General features: G+C 35.2%; 2 protein-coding genes across 2 annotated transcripts; one reads left to right on the top strand and one right to left on the bottom strand.

The window, feature by feature from the left end:
* Positions 1-12,494: 12,494 nt before the first annotated feature.
* On the top strand, positions 12,495-14,457 carry LOC144564560 (uncharacterized). Its single transcript, XM_078314163.1, has 5 exons — positions 12,495-12,689; positions 12,814-13,040; positions 13,152-13,698; positions 13,771-13,991; positions 14,082-14,457. The coding sequence occupies exons 1-5, from the start codon at positions 12,495-12,497 to the stop codon at positions 14,455-14,457; spliced, it is 1,566 nt and encodes a 521-aa protein (XP_078170289.1).
* A 3,462-nt stretch (positions 14,458-17,919) lies between these two features.
* On the bottom strand, positions 17,920-18,740 carry LOC144566443 (uncharacterized). The gene is made up of 2 exons (XM_078316462.1): positions 18,387-18,740; positions 17,920-18,299 (listed from the first exon to the last, which is right to left on the bottom strand). The coding sequence occupies exons 1-2, from the start codon at positions 18,492-18,494 to the stop codon at positions 17,988-17,990; spliced, it is 420 nt and encodes a 139-aa protein (XP_078172588.1). The 5' UTR covers positions 18,495-18,740; the 3' UTR covers positions 17,920-17,987.

The raw sequence follows: 18,740 nt of genomic DNA, 5'->3' as shown, positions 1-18,740 counted from the left end.
CCAAATTTTACATTTTTTTTTAAAAATTTACTATTTTTTTTTTTAAATTTACTATTTTTTTAGATATTTAGAAAATCACTTGATCTGAAAATTCTGGACCATCCAAAAACAGTGATTTTCAATAAATTTAAAAAAATAGTAAAAAAATTTCAAAAAATGTAAAATTTGGTCTCCAAACACATATTAATATGGAGAACAAGATGAACGGTTCGGATCGACTGTTAGGATTTAAAAACTTGAATATAGAGCTGTAGCACGGTGCCAAATCGTAATATGCATAGTACCATAGACTCACTCTTTATTTCCCGTCAAAACTGGTCGGATTTGATGAGAGTTGATTTGGAAAGGTCAACGTTGATTTCCACCGATACCGACACTTTTTCTGTTTCGGCGGAATAGGAATGGGTTGCAAAATTTTTGAATGATTTTTACTGTTCACTGATACTTTTAGAATCTGTTCGGCAATCCAGTAGGGAATAGAAATGGATATAGGAATCAAAAATTTTGAATTGGATTTTACTATTTACGTGGGAAAAAAAATTCAGTCTGAGTGAATTTTTTTTTTTCCCGTGTGAACAATAACTTTCGGGATTACTGCCGAACAAAGCCTTAAAGTCTATTTGGCAGTGTTGGAATAAAGAAATCGAATGGAATTGAAGATCTGTTCTTGCTAAATATAAAAAATGTGAGTTGGAATAAAGGAGCGGAATAGAAACATTTTTTCTCTTTTCTCAATTCCAATGAAAAGCTGGAATATAGAATGAGACTGAAAAAAGAACAAAAAAAAGACTCATTTTACTCTTTATTTGGCTTGATGTGGCATTTAATACTCATTTTCTTTCTTCTCCCTCCATTTTAATACTCTTCTTTATTTCTCCTACCTGCACATTTACAGAGGAGAAAAACTTATTTCTCCATCTACTTCGATCCAATATATCTAACAATCTGTCATGTGATTTGCGAAACTAAACTACCGTGAGATGAATGCAAATTTCTACTTTCGAATAAGATTCGACTTGTTAAAGCGTTTTTTATACTTCGTCAACATCACGCGTGATGGCCTCTTCGTTGCCGCTAACTCCCTCCATTCCTCCGTCTCCAATTCATGAGTTTCATCACTACTTGAGTCGTCTTCTTTGAAAAGCTCACTGGAAGCTCTATTGTGAGTTGATTTCGGTGATATATATTTTGAGTTGTGATATTTACATAACAGACAATCGAAAGCATTTGTGACTATGTAAGAGTTTTTAGATGAGAAAGTGATATGAAACTACTACTTGGTTTAAATCAGTTTTTGTCCTTGTTTTTTATTTTTCAATTCAATTCATTTTTTTTAGCTAGCGGCAGTGCGTTCTCGCTTTACAGTTGGTAACTTGGTATGAAAAGTTTTCGCCTCTCTATCATCTCTACTCTCTACTACTCAAATATAAAAAGCGGTCTCATAAAATTAATCCAGGGAATACAAATATATTACATTTGTTTTATCATTAGCTTTCATCTTGAGATCTGATAATTTATTTAAAAGGAAAAGGAAAAAAAAGTGTCCCGCATGTCAAATTGTCAATGTTGTTTGTATCAATATAAAAGTAAATACCAAATGTCTGATATTTATATTTAATGTTTTTTTAAGATGACCCTATAGTATCTATAATATCGGTGTCTCGGTGGGCTTTTACTCCCACTTCGATAAAAATATTTATTTTTGCCTAATAAGGTTAATGAGTTTGTAATTAACATGGTTTCTAGCCATATAAATAAATTTGGAGATTTTCTCTAATTAAGAAGACAAAGTACATTAATCTCATTTCTCTTCTTCTTATCCTAATTTTCTGTAATATATTAGAATATGGTATTTTCTGAATTTTTTTTAGAGCATTTACATTTATTATTCGGTAACAAGACTGAATAAAGATATTTATGTGTCTCATCAAATAAAATAACTGGTAGAGAATAGGTATTCTTCAATAGTTGAACTATTACAAAGGAAAGACATTGCAAGAAGGTTGTTCTTTGAATATTTTCTGAGACGCAAGTTTAAAGTTTGGAATAAAACACGTATTTATAATTGCAAACTTGCGGATAATTGTTTCTTATAATATTCTGAGATGTGGAGTTGAGTACTCTTAACAGATAAGCACAGAGGCGAAGTTAGACTTTCAAACTATGAGGATCAAGCATATAAAAATTTTATACTATGAATGGGGATCAATCTGACAGTTCCATAATATTTTCTACTAAATTATATAAAAATTTATTAATAAATACAAAATTTCTGAAAATAAATGAGAGTCAATTGACTTTCATTTACACTTAGTGCCTCCAACTCGTATTTAAACTATTACTTGACGTTGGAATGGCAATGGATACAAGTGTATACTTAAGTGCACAGGCGTTATTTTATTCAAATGAAATCAATTATCTTGTATTATATATAGTTATATATTTTTCAATTAATAACTGAAAAAGAAATGAATTCTCCTCCATCTTGATTTCAATTAACAAGGTTCAATCATAATTCATTTCTTTTGAATTCTATTGAATTGAAATTTAATTGAACTCTTAAGTCTCTAATAAGGGATATGTTCCGAACACACAACACAGCCAAAACCTGTTGGAATTGAATTGATTTTGGTAAAATAGAATAGAATGGAGTTGATTTCAAATTAACTTAATCGGAAGCAATGCTGAGAAAATGTTGAAGATTATAATTATTATCGGATTATACGCCACAGACCTGTTAAGGGGTTTCTCATCGTAGGCAATTTTAGAAAAGAAAAAAAAAGAGCAACTGTTTTAGAAAAAAAATTAACTCAATTTCTTTCTTTCTTTTCATTTTTTAGAAATGTACAGGCTACCGTTAGACTTAGAATAGGGAACCTTTGGATAGTTGGCTATAAAAGCCTTTACTGTATTTATCAATAATCAGATTTGTAATAATATTTTACAATTCATCATTTACTCAGTTTCCGCAAAATTCAACAGAAAAATAAAAAAGTTCGGTGGAGTGAGGCTATCGTATGGGTGCGTTTGGTTGCTCTAAGAATAGAGTTATTCTCATAATAGCGGAGCTATTCTCATAACACTGCCATCCAAATGACAGATAGGAAATAAGAATAGCTCAAGAACAACTCTATTATGCTATTCCGTAAAAACAATGGGTTAGCGGAAATTCAACCTTCTGAGTTAGCGATATCAATTAAATATCTCCCAACCGTCTGTCTCTTTCTCCCAACCTCATTTATTTCTTTCTCCCAAACGCAAGAGCAACGAAGAGCAAGAAGAATCTCGCCACCCTCTTTCCAGATCTCCGCGTTTGTGAGTAGAAATTGTCGGAATCAATTGCAATACTGTCTTCTCGGTGTAACAAGGAGTAGATAGAGATCCATTTTGCTCATTTTGCTGATTTTGTTAAGATGTGAAGAAGGTGCCTAGTTCAAGTTTTCTCCTCTTGATTCTCAAGGGAAGATATTCAAAGCCATGAAGAAAATCTAGATAATCCAACAAATCTTTTCCTGCGTGTAAGTTTTGTTGTTTTTCTTCCCTTTTAGATTTAGGGTTTGCTGATTTTATAGCAAAATAAATATATTACCTAGTTTTTAATTTGTGGGATTTTAATTTGATTCTCAAGACTCATTTTCCTTGATTCCCATAAATTTACTACTTATCTTCTGTTAGCATGTTAGGTACTGGTACCACTGTTCGGTACTGACGTGAAAGGGTACCACTATTCGATATCACTTGTTCAATTCATATTCAAAAGAGTAAACTGAACATGTAACTTGAGAATATTGTAATTTTTGTGTGTTTGTTTCTTCAAGGAAATAGGTAGTTGTTGCTAATTTTAAAAAAAAATTGAATTACAAGGATACCGTGTCTATTTGATGATACCGGGTAAGAATAAAACAATGGAGAATATATACTTTTATGATACTATTATTGCTGTCGACAACACACACTGTTACAAGTTGTCAAGCTGTTAGGATCGGGATTATAGTGTAATTAAGAGACGTAATTTCAAACCTAATAAAGCGCGGATTCAGTAAGAATATTACTGCGTAAAATGAGGAATTCCAACTGTCCGATTTATTCTGATATGAATTTCAAAGACCTCCTCCTCTATGACAACAGCTTGGGTCCGATGGTCATTGGACCCAAAGTGGTTCCAATGGGTTCGCTTACCATCGGATCTGCTTTAGGATTCACGCCCGCACTTTTGCGTATGCTTTAAAATTCGTGCACACGAATCCTAAAACATATCCGATGGTGAGCGAACCCATTGGAACCACTTTGGGTCCAATGGCCATCGGACCCAAGCTGAAGTGCTCCTCTACATCTACCGCTCGTCCATAAAAAATATCGCGCAGATAGTCAGCTAGGACTGCACAGAGTGATTCCGTACTTCAAAGGATACGCTTTCATGCTAATATATACATTACGAATTGATTCGCACTATGAATTTATTTCTCTATTTTCAAAGTTATAAAGAGTCAATTTGAACCGTTAAACATGATCTTCATTTGAAAATATACTTGAAGAGTTGCAGACTAAATTTTATGTCTTTTTACAATTGTTTAACTATTTTTTTAGATAAATAAAAAATCACTGTTTTCGAATCGTTCAAACTAAAAATATAGCAAAAGAAATCTAAAAAATGTAAAATTCGATACCAGATCTACATCCGCACATTTTCAAACAAGGTATACGCATATGCGATCCGCACATTATCAGACGACCAAAGCATATTTGGATTTAAGAGCATTATCAGCCAAATTTTTTATTAATACTATTTCAAAAAAAAACCAAAACACCTATGAAATTAGAGAATTCCAAAGTTACTAAGGCCGCCACAGATTGAATTGGCGGTCCTGCCCAAATATATTACAATGCATTTTTGAGTTTTTAGAAGACCTCAAATTCAATCTGCGACCCAAAAAAAAAAATCACAAATTGAATTAGCAATCCAGATATTTTTGAAATTCTCCAGAAAACGTACTTTTAAAAAAAAATATGATATAAATAAAAATTTTGACATTATCAGACCACAGCCGTGGTCGGCACAAGAGCATATTTAGATTTGATTCAAGGAATCTAAATGTGCTCTGGATGTTGCCATTAGAGTTAGACCCCTTAATTTTATTTTAGAGAGGGTTCAAATGCCTCCATTTTTTGTGCCTCCACCATGCCTCTATTTTTAAAAACTTTAATAACTCAAAATTTAAAACTTAAAAGTCAAAATAAAACCGTTGGATATGATCTACGTCATTTTATTTATGCACGTGTAAAAAATTATGACATTTCAATTTTATTTTGATTGTCATCAAGAGCTTGTAAAAAATGCATTAATGTGGATGATTTCTAGACGTTGATTTTTGAACTTATTGATTCACATTAAAACAAAATTGAAATGTGATAATTTTTTATGAGCACATAGAGAAAATAACATAGATCACATTTAACGGTTTTATTTTGACTTTTAAGTTTTAAATTTTTAGTTATTAAAGTTTTAAAAAATAGAGGCACAAAAAATGGAGGCATTTGAACCCTCCTCTTTATTTTATTGGCCTATTGGGTTAGGCCTCAAGAATCTGTCTTTAAATTATTCAATTACGTAACGCCGTAATGGCTACTCTACATGCTGCAGGAAATACGAATTTCAGCTTAATAAGTTTGTTTCTCAGTAGTTTCAATGAAAATATTTCCGTAAGTGCGGCAATTACAAAATCTATTACAATGATGTAAGATCGAAAAATATAACTATAATCCTCTTATAACACTAACTTGATCCTACATATAAAATTAGCGTATTATAAAGATAAAACGATTCAAATAATTCAAAAACAATTACTATTATTTAAAATATTTTACGATCCGTGATATCATATTTCATATTTGAAGTGTAATCGCTTCATATATCATATTTCATCTAATATGCATGCAACTCACTTTGAATTCACTATTCTAGTTTTATTTGCCTAAAAAATGATGTATTTGTCCAATATTTTTCTAATTATCTCTGCAATTACTAGATAGTATTTTAAGCACTATCGTTAATTTTAGTGGTTCGGTCACATAAAAGGCTGTACAACCACTATTTTTTGCACAAGTCCTTATTAGTGTTATATTTAGACTTGTGATATCCAACTGACAAAAAAAATCAAAGTTCACCAAAAACATAAAAATAAAAAAATCAAAGTTATAAAAATTTACGACATCACTTCGTAAATATATCAAATATTTTATTTTTTGACATACACTCTAAATTAGAAAACTTTTTTTTTTCACAAAATTATTCAAATCAAAATACTAAGATCTCTAAAAAAAAAAAAGACCATGGGGCGCCCCAGCCACGTGCGGTCCGCTTGTGTTTTGGGCCGCCCGTGGGCCTGGTGTAGAGTATTAACAATACCCTTAACGGGTATACCCTACCCTACCCGCCCGTGCCCGCCGCCCGGGGTACCCGTGCCCGAGCCCGGGTATGGGTCGGGTACTCGGGTACGCGGGTAAGGGCAAAAACCGGACCGGACCCGGTTTTTTTGATCAATACCCGACCATACCCTACCCGACTATACCCGTACCCGACTAAACCCGTACCCGACTACTCGAGTACCCGTACCCGTATACCCGACCACTGTTCATGCCATTTCAAAATTCAAAATTTGTATTTTTTCCCCCCAAAAAATCAGAAAAAAACTAGAAAAAAACCAACAAAAAACCAACAAAAAAAAAAACAAAAAAACCAGAAAAAAACAGCAAAAATAAAAAAAAATACCCGTACCCGCCTACCCGTACCCGTACCCGCCCTACCCGTCAAGGATACACGGGTACGGGTATAGGACGGGTAGGGTATGGTTTTTCAAAAATATATCCGACCATACCCTTACCCGAATACCCTTGTACCCGTCCTACCCGTACCCGAGACGTACCCGTACCCGTACCCGTCCCGGGTATACCCGGGGTACCCGTACCCGCCCGACCATTAATACCCTAGCCTGGCGGTTGGGTCATTTTTAATAAAAAAATAAATGTAGGGTTATTTTTAAAATTAAGTTTTTTTTAAGGATATTAATAAAAATGGCCGTGAAAACTTTAACAGAGCGGGTTGCGAAAAATTCAGTTGGGCTAGACAGGGATGGACAATATAATTTCTATGGGTAGGCAAATGCTTTTTGGCATGGATCAAAATTTATTTTCAAAACTCAGGGTCAGGCAGTTGTTCTATCCTGGACCGATATGGGTCCGCCGTAGAGATGGGGGACCAAACTTGACTGATATTTTTCTATCTGCTCCACAATATTAAATTTGAGGGGAAGAGAAGTGGAGAAGAGCGATGTCATACTTTTTTCTTCTCTTTTTCGCTGTAAAAGGCAGAGGCGACTTGAGAGAGTGCAAATAGATGGACAATAGATCACATAGAGGCGACTTGAGAGAGTGCAAATAGATGGACAATAGATCGCACGCGTTGAGGAAAAAATGAGAAAGAACACAAAGAAGAGAGAAAATAAAAATTACTTTCTTTTACTGATAACACAATGCAGTATAGAAAACTAGCTTTTGATCTAGTGGCTAAGACACACGGTCTCTATGTGAGAGGTTATGGATTCGAAATACGGATGAAGAAAATCTTTTGTTAATTAAAATAACGTATTAAATAGTTAAGTGACTTAACCTATAACTATTATTTAACTATTATTTAAGAAAAAAACACAACGCGGTATATAGAGAAATAAACTTTAAGCCGTATTGAGAGGTTATCTTTTGAAGGCCTAATTTAAAACTTTCATCTGATTAAGTCAGCCTAATTAAGTTACATTTGACGAACTAACCGAAGTTTAAACCCCTTCTTTCATGATTAAAACCTCAACCAAACACGAGGTAGATCGAGTAATTATTTTATGCACTGATATTTTGTATATTGATCTATGATACTAACTTCAAAGCTATTTGAACTAAATTAAGGTATCTAATAATTATTTTCAAAATTTTAATGGATGGATATTCGTTGATGTAGTTTGAAGTGATAATGAGATCCTTTACGGTAAGTTGGAATCCTACAATAAAATTTTGATTTGCATTTTTAAGTACGTGGTGAAAAGTTGTCAAGTTCGACACAAAAGTTCATGCAAGTTCGACACAAAAGTTGTCAAGATTCATGTAATAATGTAGTCTTTGATCAAATATAAATTGACGCTAGACGACAATAACTAATTTAAAAAAATATTTTTACAACCTTAAAAAAATTCTTCACTGCAGCGGTGCAGACCAGTGTTTGGCATGACCTGATTTATAACACCAAAAGAGGGTGATGCAAATTTAACTATTACTTATAACATTTATAACTTATAATAATTTAATTTTGTGATTTTTAAAATTTAAATTGTTCAATATAATATTATATTGATATATGTTTGAAGGTCAAATTTTACGTATTTTTGATTTTGTTTTTAGATAATTTTGGATCATTGAAAAACAACAGTTTTGTAAAACATAAATAATAATAATGTAAAATTTGATCTCTAAATACATTTAAATATAAATATCATATTGAACAGTTTGAATCAATACTTTAGACTTTAAAAATTGTATAAATAAATTATTATAAAATATTGTAAGTGGATCTCCTCTCTCTCTCTGTTTTTTTTTAATACCGAAATTACATTTGTGAATAAACGGACTTAACCTTTCTCTATCTACAAGTTTAGGGGTGAATGTTCATTTACAGTTTTGTCTGAATTCCGAAGAATATTTGCTAGAATTCAGAAATGATAATATAATATTTTTTATAAGTTCTACATTCAACCAAAAATGAAAATTTTAACGCTAGGTCAAACTTGTTGGGAGCTACCCAAAATCCATGTCACATAACTTAAATTTTGAGTTTAGATCCGGACCGTCCGATCTGCTTTAGCACGCATATTAAAGAAACTTCGTGCATTCTACTTTCTAATTGATCTGAATCTCAACTTAGAATTCGAGTTCGAGTTACTTCAGACGATACGTACTCGGCTTCCAGGCATTCCAGCGATGCAATTCATCTGAAAGGCATTCGAAGGACCCAAACTTGTGTTTCACAAAATACTTGCAGATCAAGTATATCTATATACTAGTATCGTGCCCGTGCGTTGCAACGGGGACATATTATAAGATTAAATAAAATATAAGAAGACTTTTTTGTGGATATTAACTTGTTTAACTAAGACATACATTTTTTTTTATATATAAATGTAACCTATTTTTTATTTTATTATTTTGCTAATTTGAACATGGTATTGATACTCAATTAATTTGTATTATTCTTATTGGAATAAATTCAAAATTCAATAACTCCAATACATATAAGAATTCAAAAACTAATTTTGCGATGGGGTAAACTTCAGGTGACTTTCCCCGATTCCAATTAATTCGCAAATATCAACATCATGTCAAATATATCATCACAGGTTCAGTTAATATATATTTTTTTACCCAAAAAAGACTTGTTGTAATTTTTTTTTTATGTTAAACGCAGGAATTGCTGCAATTAAGGTTCTGAAGGGATTTCATGTGTATGCCTATGTGGTGAAAATTTAAAATTTTTCCTATCACCACTTGGCTCAATATACAAAGAACGTTATTTATATGACAATAGCAAACAAGATTATTTCTTAATAGTTTCATCAAGCACCTATTGTGCACTAAATAAAAACAAATAAATTAATTCATTTCTCACACAAGAGGAGATAAGAATTTATACCTAAAGAGATTGTCAAATCTCTTGTTAGAGGGAAGTCGATTTCCCTTTTAGATCTTTTGGAACCGCCGTTCTTTTGGAAGCACCTCTTGATTCACCTTGAACCTAAACAACGAACTAACACATCTCTTAGATAGATGGATGTGAAGTTTAAAGCTTAGATCCAACCACCTAGCAAGAAGAGATTCGATCTTGGAGCAAGCCTCACACTGACTTAATAAATAGTAAAAAATTATAAAAAATATAAAATTTTGTTGCCAAACACATTTTAATATATATATCACATCTAACGGTTTGGATCGACCGTTTGGACTTTGAAAATTAGAAAACTAATTAGTTGGCTACTCTACTTACATAAGTATATGAGTGCGTATGCTTATAAGTCATTTTTGAATTTTTAATGTCCAAATAGTCGATTTAAAACACTCAACATGTTCTCCATATTAGAATATAATTGGAGACCAAATTTTACATTTTTTGAAAGTTTTTTCAGATTAACCATTAAAAAAAATCAAATGTAACATGAAACAAATTCTTGATTTAAAAATAAATCCCATGAAAACAAAACATAATAAATGCAATGAAAAATTCATGCAAGTAACATTTATACTATTCATAATTAGTCACTCAAAGACAACCAGAGTTTTCCTCTTTATTCTCAGATTTTCTAATAGCAAAAAATAGAAGGATTAGATTGCGTACTTTTGAAGAAACACAAGGAGATTGCGTCATGATTTTCCTTGGTTCTGAGCTGCATATGTGATAATTATTGTGATAATTATTGTTAAAATTTTGATATAGTTCCGTTAACAAGAAAATGTCAATTAAAAGAATTAAACTATATAAAAATATTCATTAAAGAGATGTGTGCTTTTATTTACAATAAAGAAAAATAAATATGACTCTACACGCAAACAGCGAAGGGGTCACATGGGCAATTTAGTAATATTAGGTACTTTTACAAGATAGCATGAAACAGTGAGGTGAAATATGTAAAATTGAAAAACAGGTCAATAAACGTTTAATTGTGTGATACATAAAATATATATTCAATGATTTAGAGGAGAAATGATGTGTAAAGAAATAAAATTGGAAAAGATATAATTAAATGATTCAAATAATTAAGGATTTTCTCTACATATATATTCTTGATGGAAATTATTTTAACAATGAAAATTTCTCTACGCGAAAGATCTAGATATTCTTCATTTTCTCTCTAGATCGGAAATATATTATTGTTTCCATCAGCACAAAATATGTTATTCATCTATTTACAAAGACACAACAGCCATAAACAAAATATGAAAATATATGATTGTTTCTATTTTCATTGTAAAAAATATAGAGGAAGATGAGAAATGAAATGGAGGAAAGAGAGAAATAAGGAAATAATTTAATTGCAGGAATTATAGAGAGCTGTAAAGAGAAATAAATAAACATATCATTAGGGATTTATTCAATTTTATTGTGACAAACATGTAGCAGTCTGTGTGGCGAGTATATTTTTAACTAAATTTAGACTTCTACATATAAAATAGATGTATTTAATCAAAAAAGACAGATTATGTGATTGAATGGTTGGTATTTAATTCGAAAATTCATCTTTTAATCTCAATCGTTGGCGGATCAGGACAACTACGTGCATAATATAAGAATAGAGATAGAGATGAACTCATAAATCAAATATGCAATTTCTTAATTTCTTGGCTGTCAAGTCTGGCCGTTTTTTTTTTATGTACCACCCTAATAAATAAGAATTAAATCAATACCACCCGTTAATTCCGAATTCAGATTCCGCCACGTTCGCACACTGGATCTGCGAACGGGTCGCTACCCGTTCGCGCAATGGATATGCGGACTTACCCGTTCCCGATGACCCGTTCCTGACGACCCGTTCCCGACGACCCGTGCGCATAACAGATCTGCGGACGGATGACCCGTGCGCGTAACAGATCTGCGGACAGACCCGTTCGCATTGTTGATCTACGCACGTGGCACGTTCTCCCTATATAGATATAGATCGCAGAGCATTCTACACCCTCATTTTCACCGAAGGTGCTGCATAGGTACGTTTTTTTTCTTTTTCATCCCTTTTTTTTTAAAATTTATTTTTGGTAGTTTTTTTTAATTTAGTTATTTTTTATTATTAGGTTTCAACCAATTATGATTGGAATTGCTTGTTATTTTGATGGTGAAGTGTTACAAGGACCAAATGGCGCTTATTATAGCCACCAAGTGCCGAAAATGTTCAATATCCGGTTTGGTTTGGATTTTAGAGGTTTAAATAGGGAAGTGTACCAACAACTCGGTATTGACCACCGTAATTATGAACTGATAATTACCGCAAGAATCAATATTGGCCAAGGCAATCAAACCTGGTTCCAACAGCTACCGGTACAAGACGATAGCAGTTGAGAGTTATATGTCCAAATGACAATGAATATGACTTTCAAGTTCCTGGAGTTATATGTTGTAGCCAACCCCAGACAAAACTCTAGACATAACTCCAGACAGAATACTAGGCAATTGTTGCAGTTGACTCAGGGTTTGGGGCTCGAGCAATCTGTAACGGGTCCTAGCCGGCCCCCATCTGTAGCAGGTCCTAGTCGGGCCCCATGTGTAGCGGGCCCTAGTAGGGTCCAATCTGACAGGGATCGATCTCATATTCCATCCTCGTCCTCTAGCCGAGTCCAATCTGAGAGGGAGCGATCTGAAACCCCCTGAACGGCTTTATTATGCTGACAATACGGACGATGATCCTGAAGAAATGGAGGCAGAGGCTAATTGGGATGATAATGGAGACAGTGGGGTATCAGATCACAGTGTTGAGGATACTGGTATTCCTGTGCTTGGTAGACGGAAGTGGCCTATAGTGGATCGTGGGGAAAGACATCCGTTTGAGCAATTTCATGACACATCAGGGTTTGGAGAGGCCGATAGCTCTTTTTTTGCGACTTGTGAGGTATGTTTGTTAATTTATATTTAATTTTAATTTAATTATTAAAATGTTGTTATTAAATTGATGTTGTTTAATTTTTGTTGTTTCTTTTGTACAATAAAAGTGAGAAAGACATGAATTGTCTGAGGGGATGACATATGACAACAAGGATAAGATGAAAGATACAATTAACCACTGGCACATCAAACAAAATAGGGAGATTAAAAATACACACAGCGATACCACCAGGTTGAGGTACAAGTGTGTTAGCGCCCGGTGCAGGTGGGCGTTGGTTGCGAGGGCTACAGGCTTTGGTAATACTTGGGCCATCACGAAGAATGTGGCTAAGCACACATGTCACGCATCGGCATCCAGGTTAGATCATGCACAGTTGACGTCCGCTATGGTCGCCAACTGTATAAAATTGTCATTGGAAAAAAATGCTGATATTTCTATCCGGGCAGTCGCTGACTTATGCGTTGAAAGGTACGAGGGCATCGTTCCAAAGTATAACAAATTATGGCGTGGTAGAGAGTTAGCAATTGCTCGGGCCTTTGATAGTTGGGAGGGGTCTTACGGGCTGATTGTCCCTTTGTTGGAGGCAATAAAAAGGTCAAATCCGGGAACCCAATATAAAATTGTTTCAAAGCCAACCACTAAGCCAGGGTATCGTTTTTTCATGAGAGCAGCATGGGCATGGGGACCATGTATTGCCGCAGTCGGTCACCTCAGACCCGTCATCAGTATCGATGCTTGTTTCTTGTCTGGCAGATACAAGGGTAAGCTGTTAATTGTAACCGGATATGATGCAGAGAATCAGTTAATCCCGTTAGCATTTGGACTGGTAGAGAACGAGGATTTTGAGAATTGGGGATGGTTCATGAAATGGGTGCGGGAGTTTGTAATTGGGCGAAATAGATACATGTGTGTGGTATCTGACCGACACAAGGGCATAAACAAAGTGTTTATTCAAGATGATTTGGGTTGGTGTGAGGAGAAAGGAGAGTGTGCTCACCGCTACTGCTCTCAACATGTGTTTGAGAATTTTGGAAAGCACACTAAGGATAAGGTAGCTTCCACTTTTTTCAAGGTTATGGTTAAAAAGAAGAAGAGAAGAAGATTGCAAGAAGGACTTGATACAATCGGGAGGCGAAATCCTGCTTGGTTGGCTTATTTGGATACATGTGGCAAATATAATGAAAATGACGAGGAAGAACTGCCTAAGCCATGGAAGGTGTATCAAGCTATGGATGATGGATCTCGTTGGGAAATAATGACTAGCAACGGTTCCGAATCGCTCAACCATGTCTTCAAAACTTCTCGTGGGTTTGTATTTTGTAATTCACTTATTTTTTATTATTGTTTTCTTCACTTAGTTGTAATTTTAATTATTGTTTTATTATTGTTTTCTCATAGATTACCAGTTGCCGCAATCATTGAGGAGACATTCTACAAGTGTGTCAGCTGGTTTGAGCAAAGAAGTGAGACGGCTGTGCAATTGCAAGCAGCGGGTCAGCTTTTTTCCACTCGCGTGCATAAGAAGCTGGATAAGCACATTGAGAAGACTAAAAAAATGTCAACGCTTGCATTCGGCCATAATGAATTTATGGTGACCTCACATGGCGAAAAGATTAATTTTGACATGGAGAATGGCAGATGGGTACACACGTCTAGCGACTGCAGGTACAAGGTAATTATGAAGAACGATCATGAGGTGGAATGTCAGTGCCAGAAGCCTCAGATGGGCGGAATACCATGTGTTCATGTGATGGCGGTGTGTCGTTTAAGGTAAAATTATGTTTTATTTAATTTGAAACTTCATATTAGGGACGGTACTACTTACTAATGTGTTAACATTATAGGAACTTGAATCCAAATGACTTCGTCAATTATTATTACAATATTCAAACACTCATAGACACATGGAGTGGTGAATTCCATGTGTATGACAATCAATGTGATTGGCCGGTGCACGAAGGAGATCTCTTAGTTCCAGAGCATCGGTTGGTAAAGTTGGGTAGGAGATGTAGGGTTTTCGGATACCACTTTTGGGGTTTCGCGGTAACCAAAACCCTTTTAGGCTTAAGCTGCGGAAAGAACGTAAAACAAAAATTTTTACTTCTAACTCAAGCCGTGAATTAAAAGGGATATGCCGGAAAGACCAAAGCAGAGTTCCTTCTGAAGTCTTTCATTGCAAGGACCCTTTTAATCCTTTTTACAGATCTACTCCATGATTGATTTCTAAAACTTTAATCTACTTACAAATTAAATAGATTAATATAACATATTTATACCTTGTTTCCAAATCACAGTTGGAATGCAGACCGAGCGAGTAGAGCCTCACCAGGGAAGGAGTCGACTCGGAGTATCACACGTGTGATACCTCTATCGGTTATCCACCAGGACTAACCGGAGAGCGGTTTATTTCTTCTGCCAGAAATACCGTAAACCGCGGAATTATGCAAAAACACTATTCACAGGAATAAGACGAAAACCCGTAAACACGAATTTTCGGTTGCTCAGTTTCATCAATATGCAAAACTGACATACCGCGAAATTCGGTAAAACACTATTCATCAACCCGTAAATATTCTCCACAACAACCCGCAAGATTATACGTCAACTACGTATAACTTTCTTTTCTCAACCGAAACACTATTTGGGAGAGAAACCGAGAAAGAGAGAAAATACCGATTCGTTTCTGCACGAAAAGATACATGTGAATGTGCATATGTATATATGTGAATATATCTTTCTCTCTCTACCCCTCCACCCCTATTTATAGTGTTTAGAGTTGGTTGCAAAACACCAAAATGCCCTCCAAGTTCGGCCTATTTACAAGACATGCTATTGACACCTCATCCTTTTTATATGTGAAATGACCAAAATACCCCTTCCACACCCTTCCACATCCTTCTCCATGCTTCTACACATGCAAGGTGGCATAGGTGTGAAATGACCATTTTGCCCTTGTGGATAGGATTGATGACATGTCATCTGGATAGGATCAATGACGTGTCATGCGGATAAGCTCGAATCTGAAAAGACCCGAATGCCCTCGGCCCGAACACAAATAATATTCGTATAATTATTCTAAACAATTATATATATATTTTTCTTTCGGTTATTTGTTTCGGTATCGATGACATGTCATCTGGATGGGATCGATGACGTGTCATGCGGATAAGGTCGAATCTGAAAAGACTCGAATGCCCTCGGCCCGAACACAAATAATATTCGTATAATTATTCTGAATAATTATATATATTTTTCTTGCGGTTGTTGTTTCGATAATTTATACAATGTGTCCTGCACATTTATAAATTAACCGGTCAACTTTTATATAACGTGTCACACACGTTTATAAATTAACCAATGTTTTTGCTTGTTATTTTTACATAACATTTATAATTTAATTATAACACGTATAATTAATTATAACCATCTTATCATTGATCATAACCAATTTATAATCAATCAAAATAAGATTCTCCGATTAACTCCTATATGGTGTGACCCAATAGGATCTGTGTTATGTTGGTAAATAGAGTTAAAACCGTTTTAACTTCTATAATCATGGGTGGCGTCTGGCAACACATCATGACCATCCAATTACACAGATGATGCTGTACTGTATAATATCACGATCCAGTAAACAATTTACTTGTGTCTGTTCCTCTGTCTCATAGCTATCAGATCAGTTTCAAGGTAGATGTGTGTCATCCTTGCTAACTGAATCTTTTCTTGATCTTGAGCATATTATCAAATATGATTACTCTTGTAATCATACCGCGCGCTGATAATCTTACTCTATCAATGGGCCCAGTGATGCTATAACTCGTATAGAGATACGAGGGACAAGTAGTATTCTTGGCAGACTATCACTTCCTCAGCTAAGCTATATATATCGAAATGCTACCGTTATGACTGCTTTTTACGGACAGTGTTAGATAACACTCACACATATATATTTCTTAGTGGGAACGATAAATACCTCATACTTTAGAACGTGACACTGAATGAGAAACATTAATGACACGAACACAATTCTATTTAATGTCTCATTCGGGGTCTGTCAAATACCATGTTCCTAGAACATGTATCTATGTGATTAAAATGACATCTCGTGTCAAATGGTTTGTAAAACTTAACCATCTTTTAATCCACATACTAACCTTATAGCGGTAATTAGTGTTCCTGCTAATTACCTTGGTTAGTGACCTTTTAAGATTAAGAGTATATATCATCTATATTATGGAGTTTCACAATTTCAGTCATGAACTCGAAATGATCCATAAATTCAATAATACTCAAGGCAACAAAATGATATTAATCATCCAATTCATGAACAAAGCTTTATGATAAATTATCGTATTATTGACTTCTAGATTATTACAAACTAACAGGAGACGACACAACCGGATCCAAATGTGGATGAATGTATTGGAAGGACGACGAAAGGGTCACCGAACCAGTACAGAAACTCTCGAGAGGAATGCGAGAAGAAGAAGGGATGCGAGAGGAAATACGCAATAGGGGTGGTGATTTTAGCCAGGAATTTATATGTTATTTTTATTGTAGACTTGTGTGTTTTTTTTATTGTAGTAGAACCTATGCCGTTTTTTTTATTGTAGTAGAAGTTGTGTTTTTTTCTTTATTCGAATTCTAAGAAATATAGTAGCAAGCATAAACCAAATAACAGTCAGAATAACATGATAACTAGATAATATAGTAGCAAGCATAAACCAAACAGCAGTCAGCATAACATGATAACTAGATAATAACTAAATAACAGTCCAAACAGTACGAATAGCACAAAAAGTCCAAACAGCCATAACAGTCCGAATAACTACTTGGTCGATGGTGTGTACGGGTCTTTCCTGATCTTATGTCTCTTACCGCGCCCCAACTCCTCCGGTACCTCCTCAATCTCCGAACCTAAGAAATTGAAAGCAGGCGTATACTGCCGCGATGGCTGTGCTGGGGTCTCCTCCGGTATATGTCCAAACAAAACCTCCTCAGGTGAGCTAGGAACTAACGGAGGACCGAAAATAGAAGCTACAACAGTCTCTGCTAAGGATGAAGCTGTCTCCGTCTGGTACACTACTGCACTGTCCTCTGGTGGTGGATCATCCTGTGTGTGAAACTGAGGATAAGAGTAACCCTGAGTGTATATGGTATCATATGTCGAACCCACGTCAAACTCAAAATCCTGCGATGGCTGAGTCGGCTCAAAATCCTGTGATGGCTCGAACCGGGGCTCATCTCCCTGAAAATAGATGGTTAATAAATGAATAATTTGGTTTCTCAATAAGTAGGTTATTAGAAAAATGCACGTACCACTCGATCTCCAAAACTCTGAAATGCTGCCTCAGGCGTCGGTGCAGACAAGATCTCTGAAAGATCCGGCTCTGGTGTGCTCATCTGCTCTGCAGAATCTTCATCATTCATATTTGCCAAATCCTCGTATCTTGGAAGATCTGCTAGCCGCAGGATCTTGTCTAGCTGGTCCTTGTACCCCGCGACGACCACCGGAGGTGCAGATATGCACAACATCATCTTCCCCACCTTCTTCCAGCCTCTTGTGATCCCATATCTTGCAGCTTTCAGAACTGCCTTGATGTTCATGAGTACCTGTGAATAAACCATTTCATCAATATTTCAAAAGATGATTACCATACCTGTATTGAAATAATATAGTAGAAAATATAAAAAACTTACAATCTGTGCAGCCGGACCACTGCTAGGGATGAAACCGTACTGGGGGGTAGTCGTGTCGCGTGGTACATGAAGCGGCTTCCTATTGATCTCTGACATGAGACCGAACATCTACACTGTGAATGCACAATTTTCCTGGTACCACTGTCGATACTGCTGGTCCCACTCCTCGAAAGCATAAATCTGGTACATATCAGGAACCATGTCATCCGGACTCATAGCCTCCAGTCGCTGTACATGCAAGGCGTGCTCCGTCCGCCAATCCTTCATGACCGTAGTGCATAACGGTTGGTGAAGATCATACCAGTCGTCCTTTGTGATAGGATCCGGGACTGGAAAATACTGGGCCATACCAAA

The sequence above is a fragment of the Carex rostrata genome, chromosome 1 (genome assembly GCF_964058835.1).
Source record: "Carex rostrata chromosome 1, lpCarRost1.2, whole genome shotgun sequence".
NCBI lineage: Eukaryota > Viridiplantae > Streptophyta > Magnoliopsida > Poales > Cyperaceae > Carex > Carex rostrata.
The sequence above is the reverse complement of the archived record's forward strand: the minus strand, read 5'-3'. Positions and strand labels throughout refer to the sequence as shown.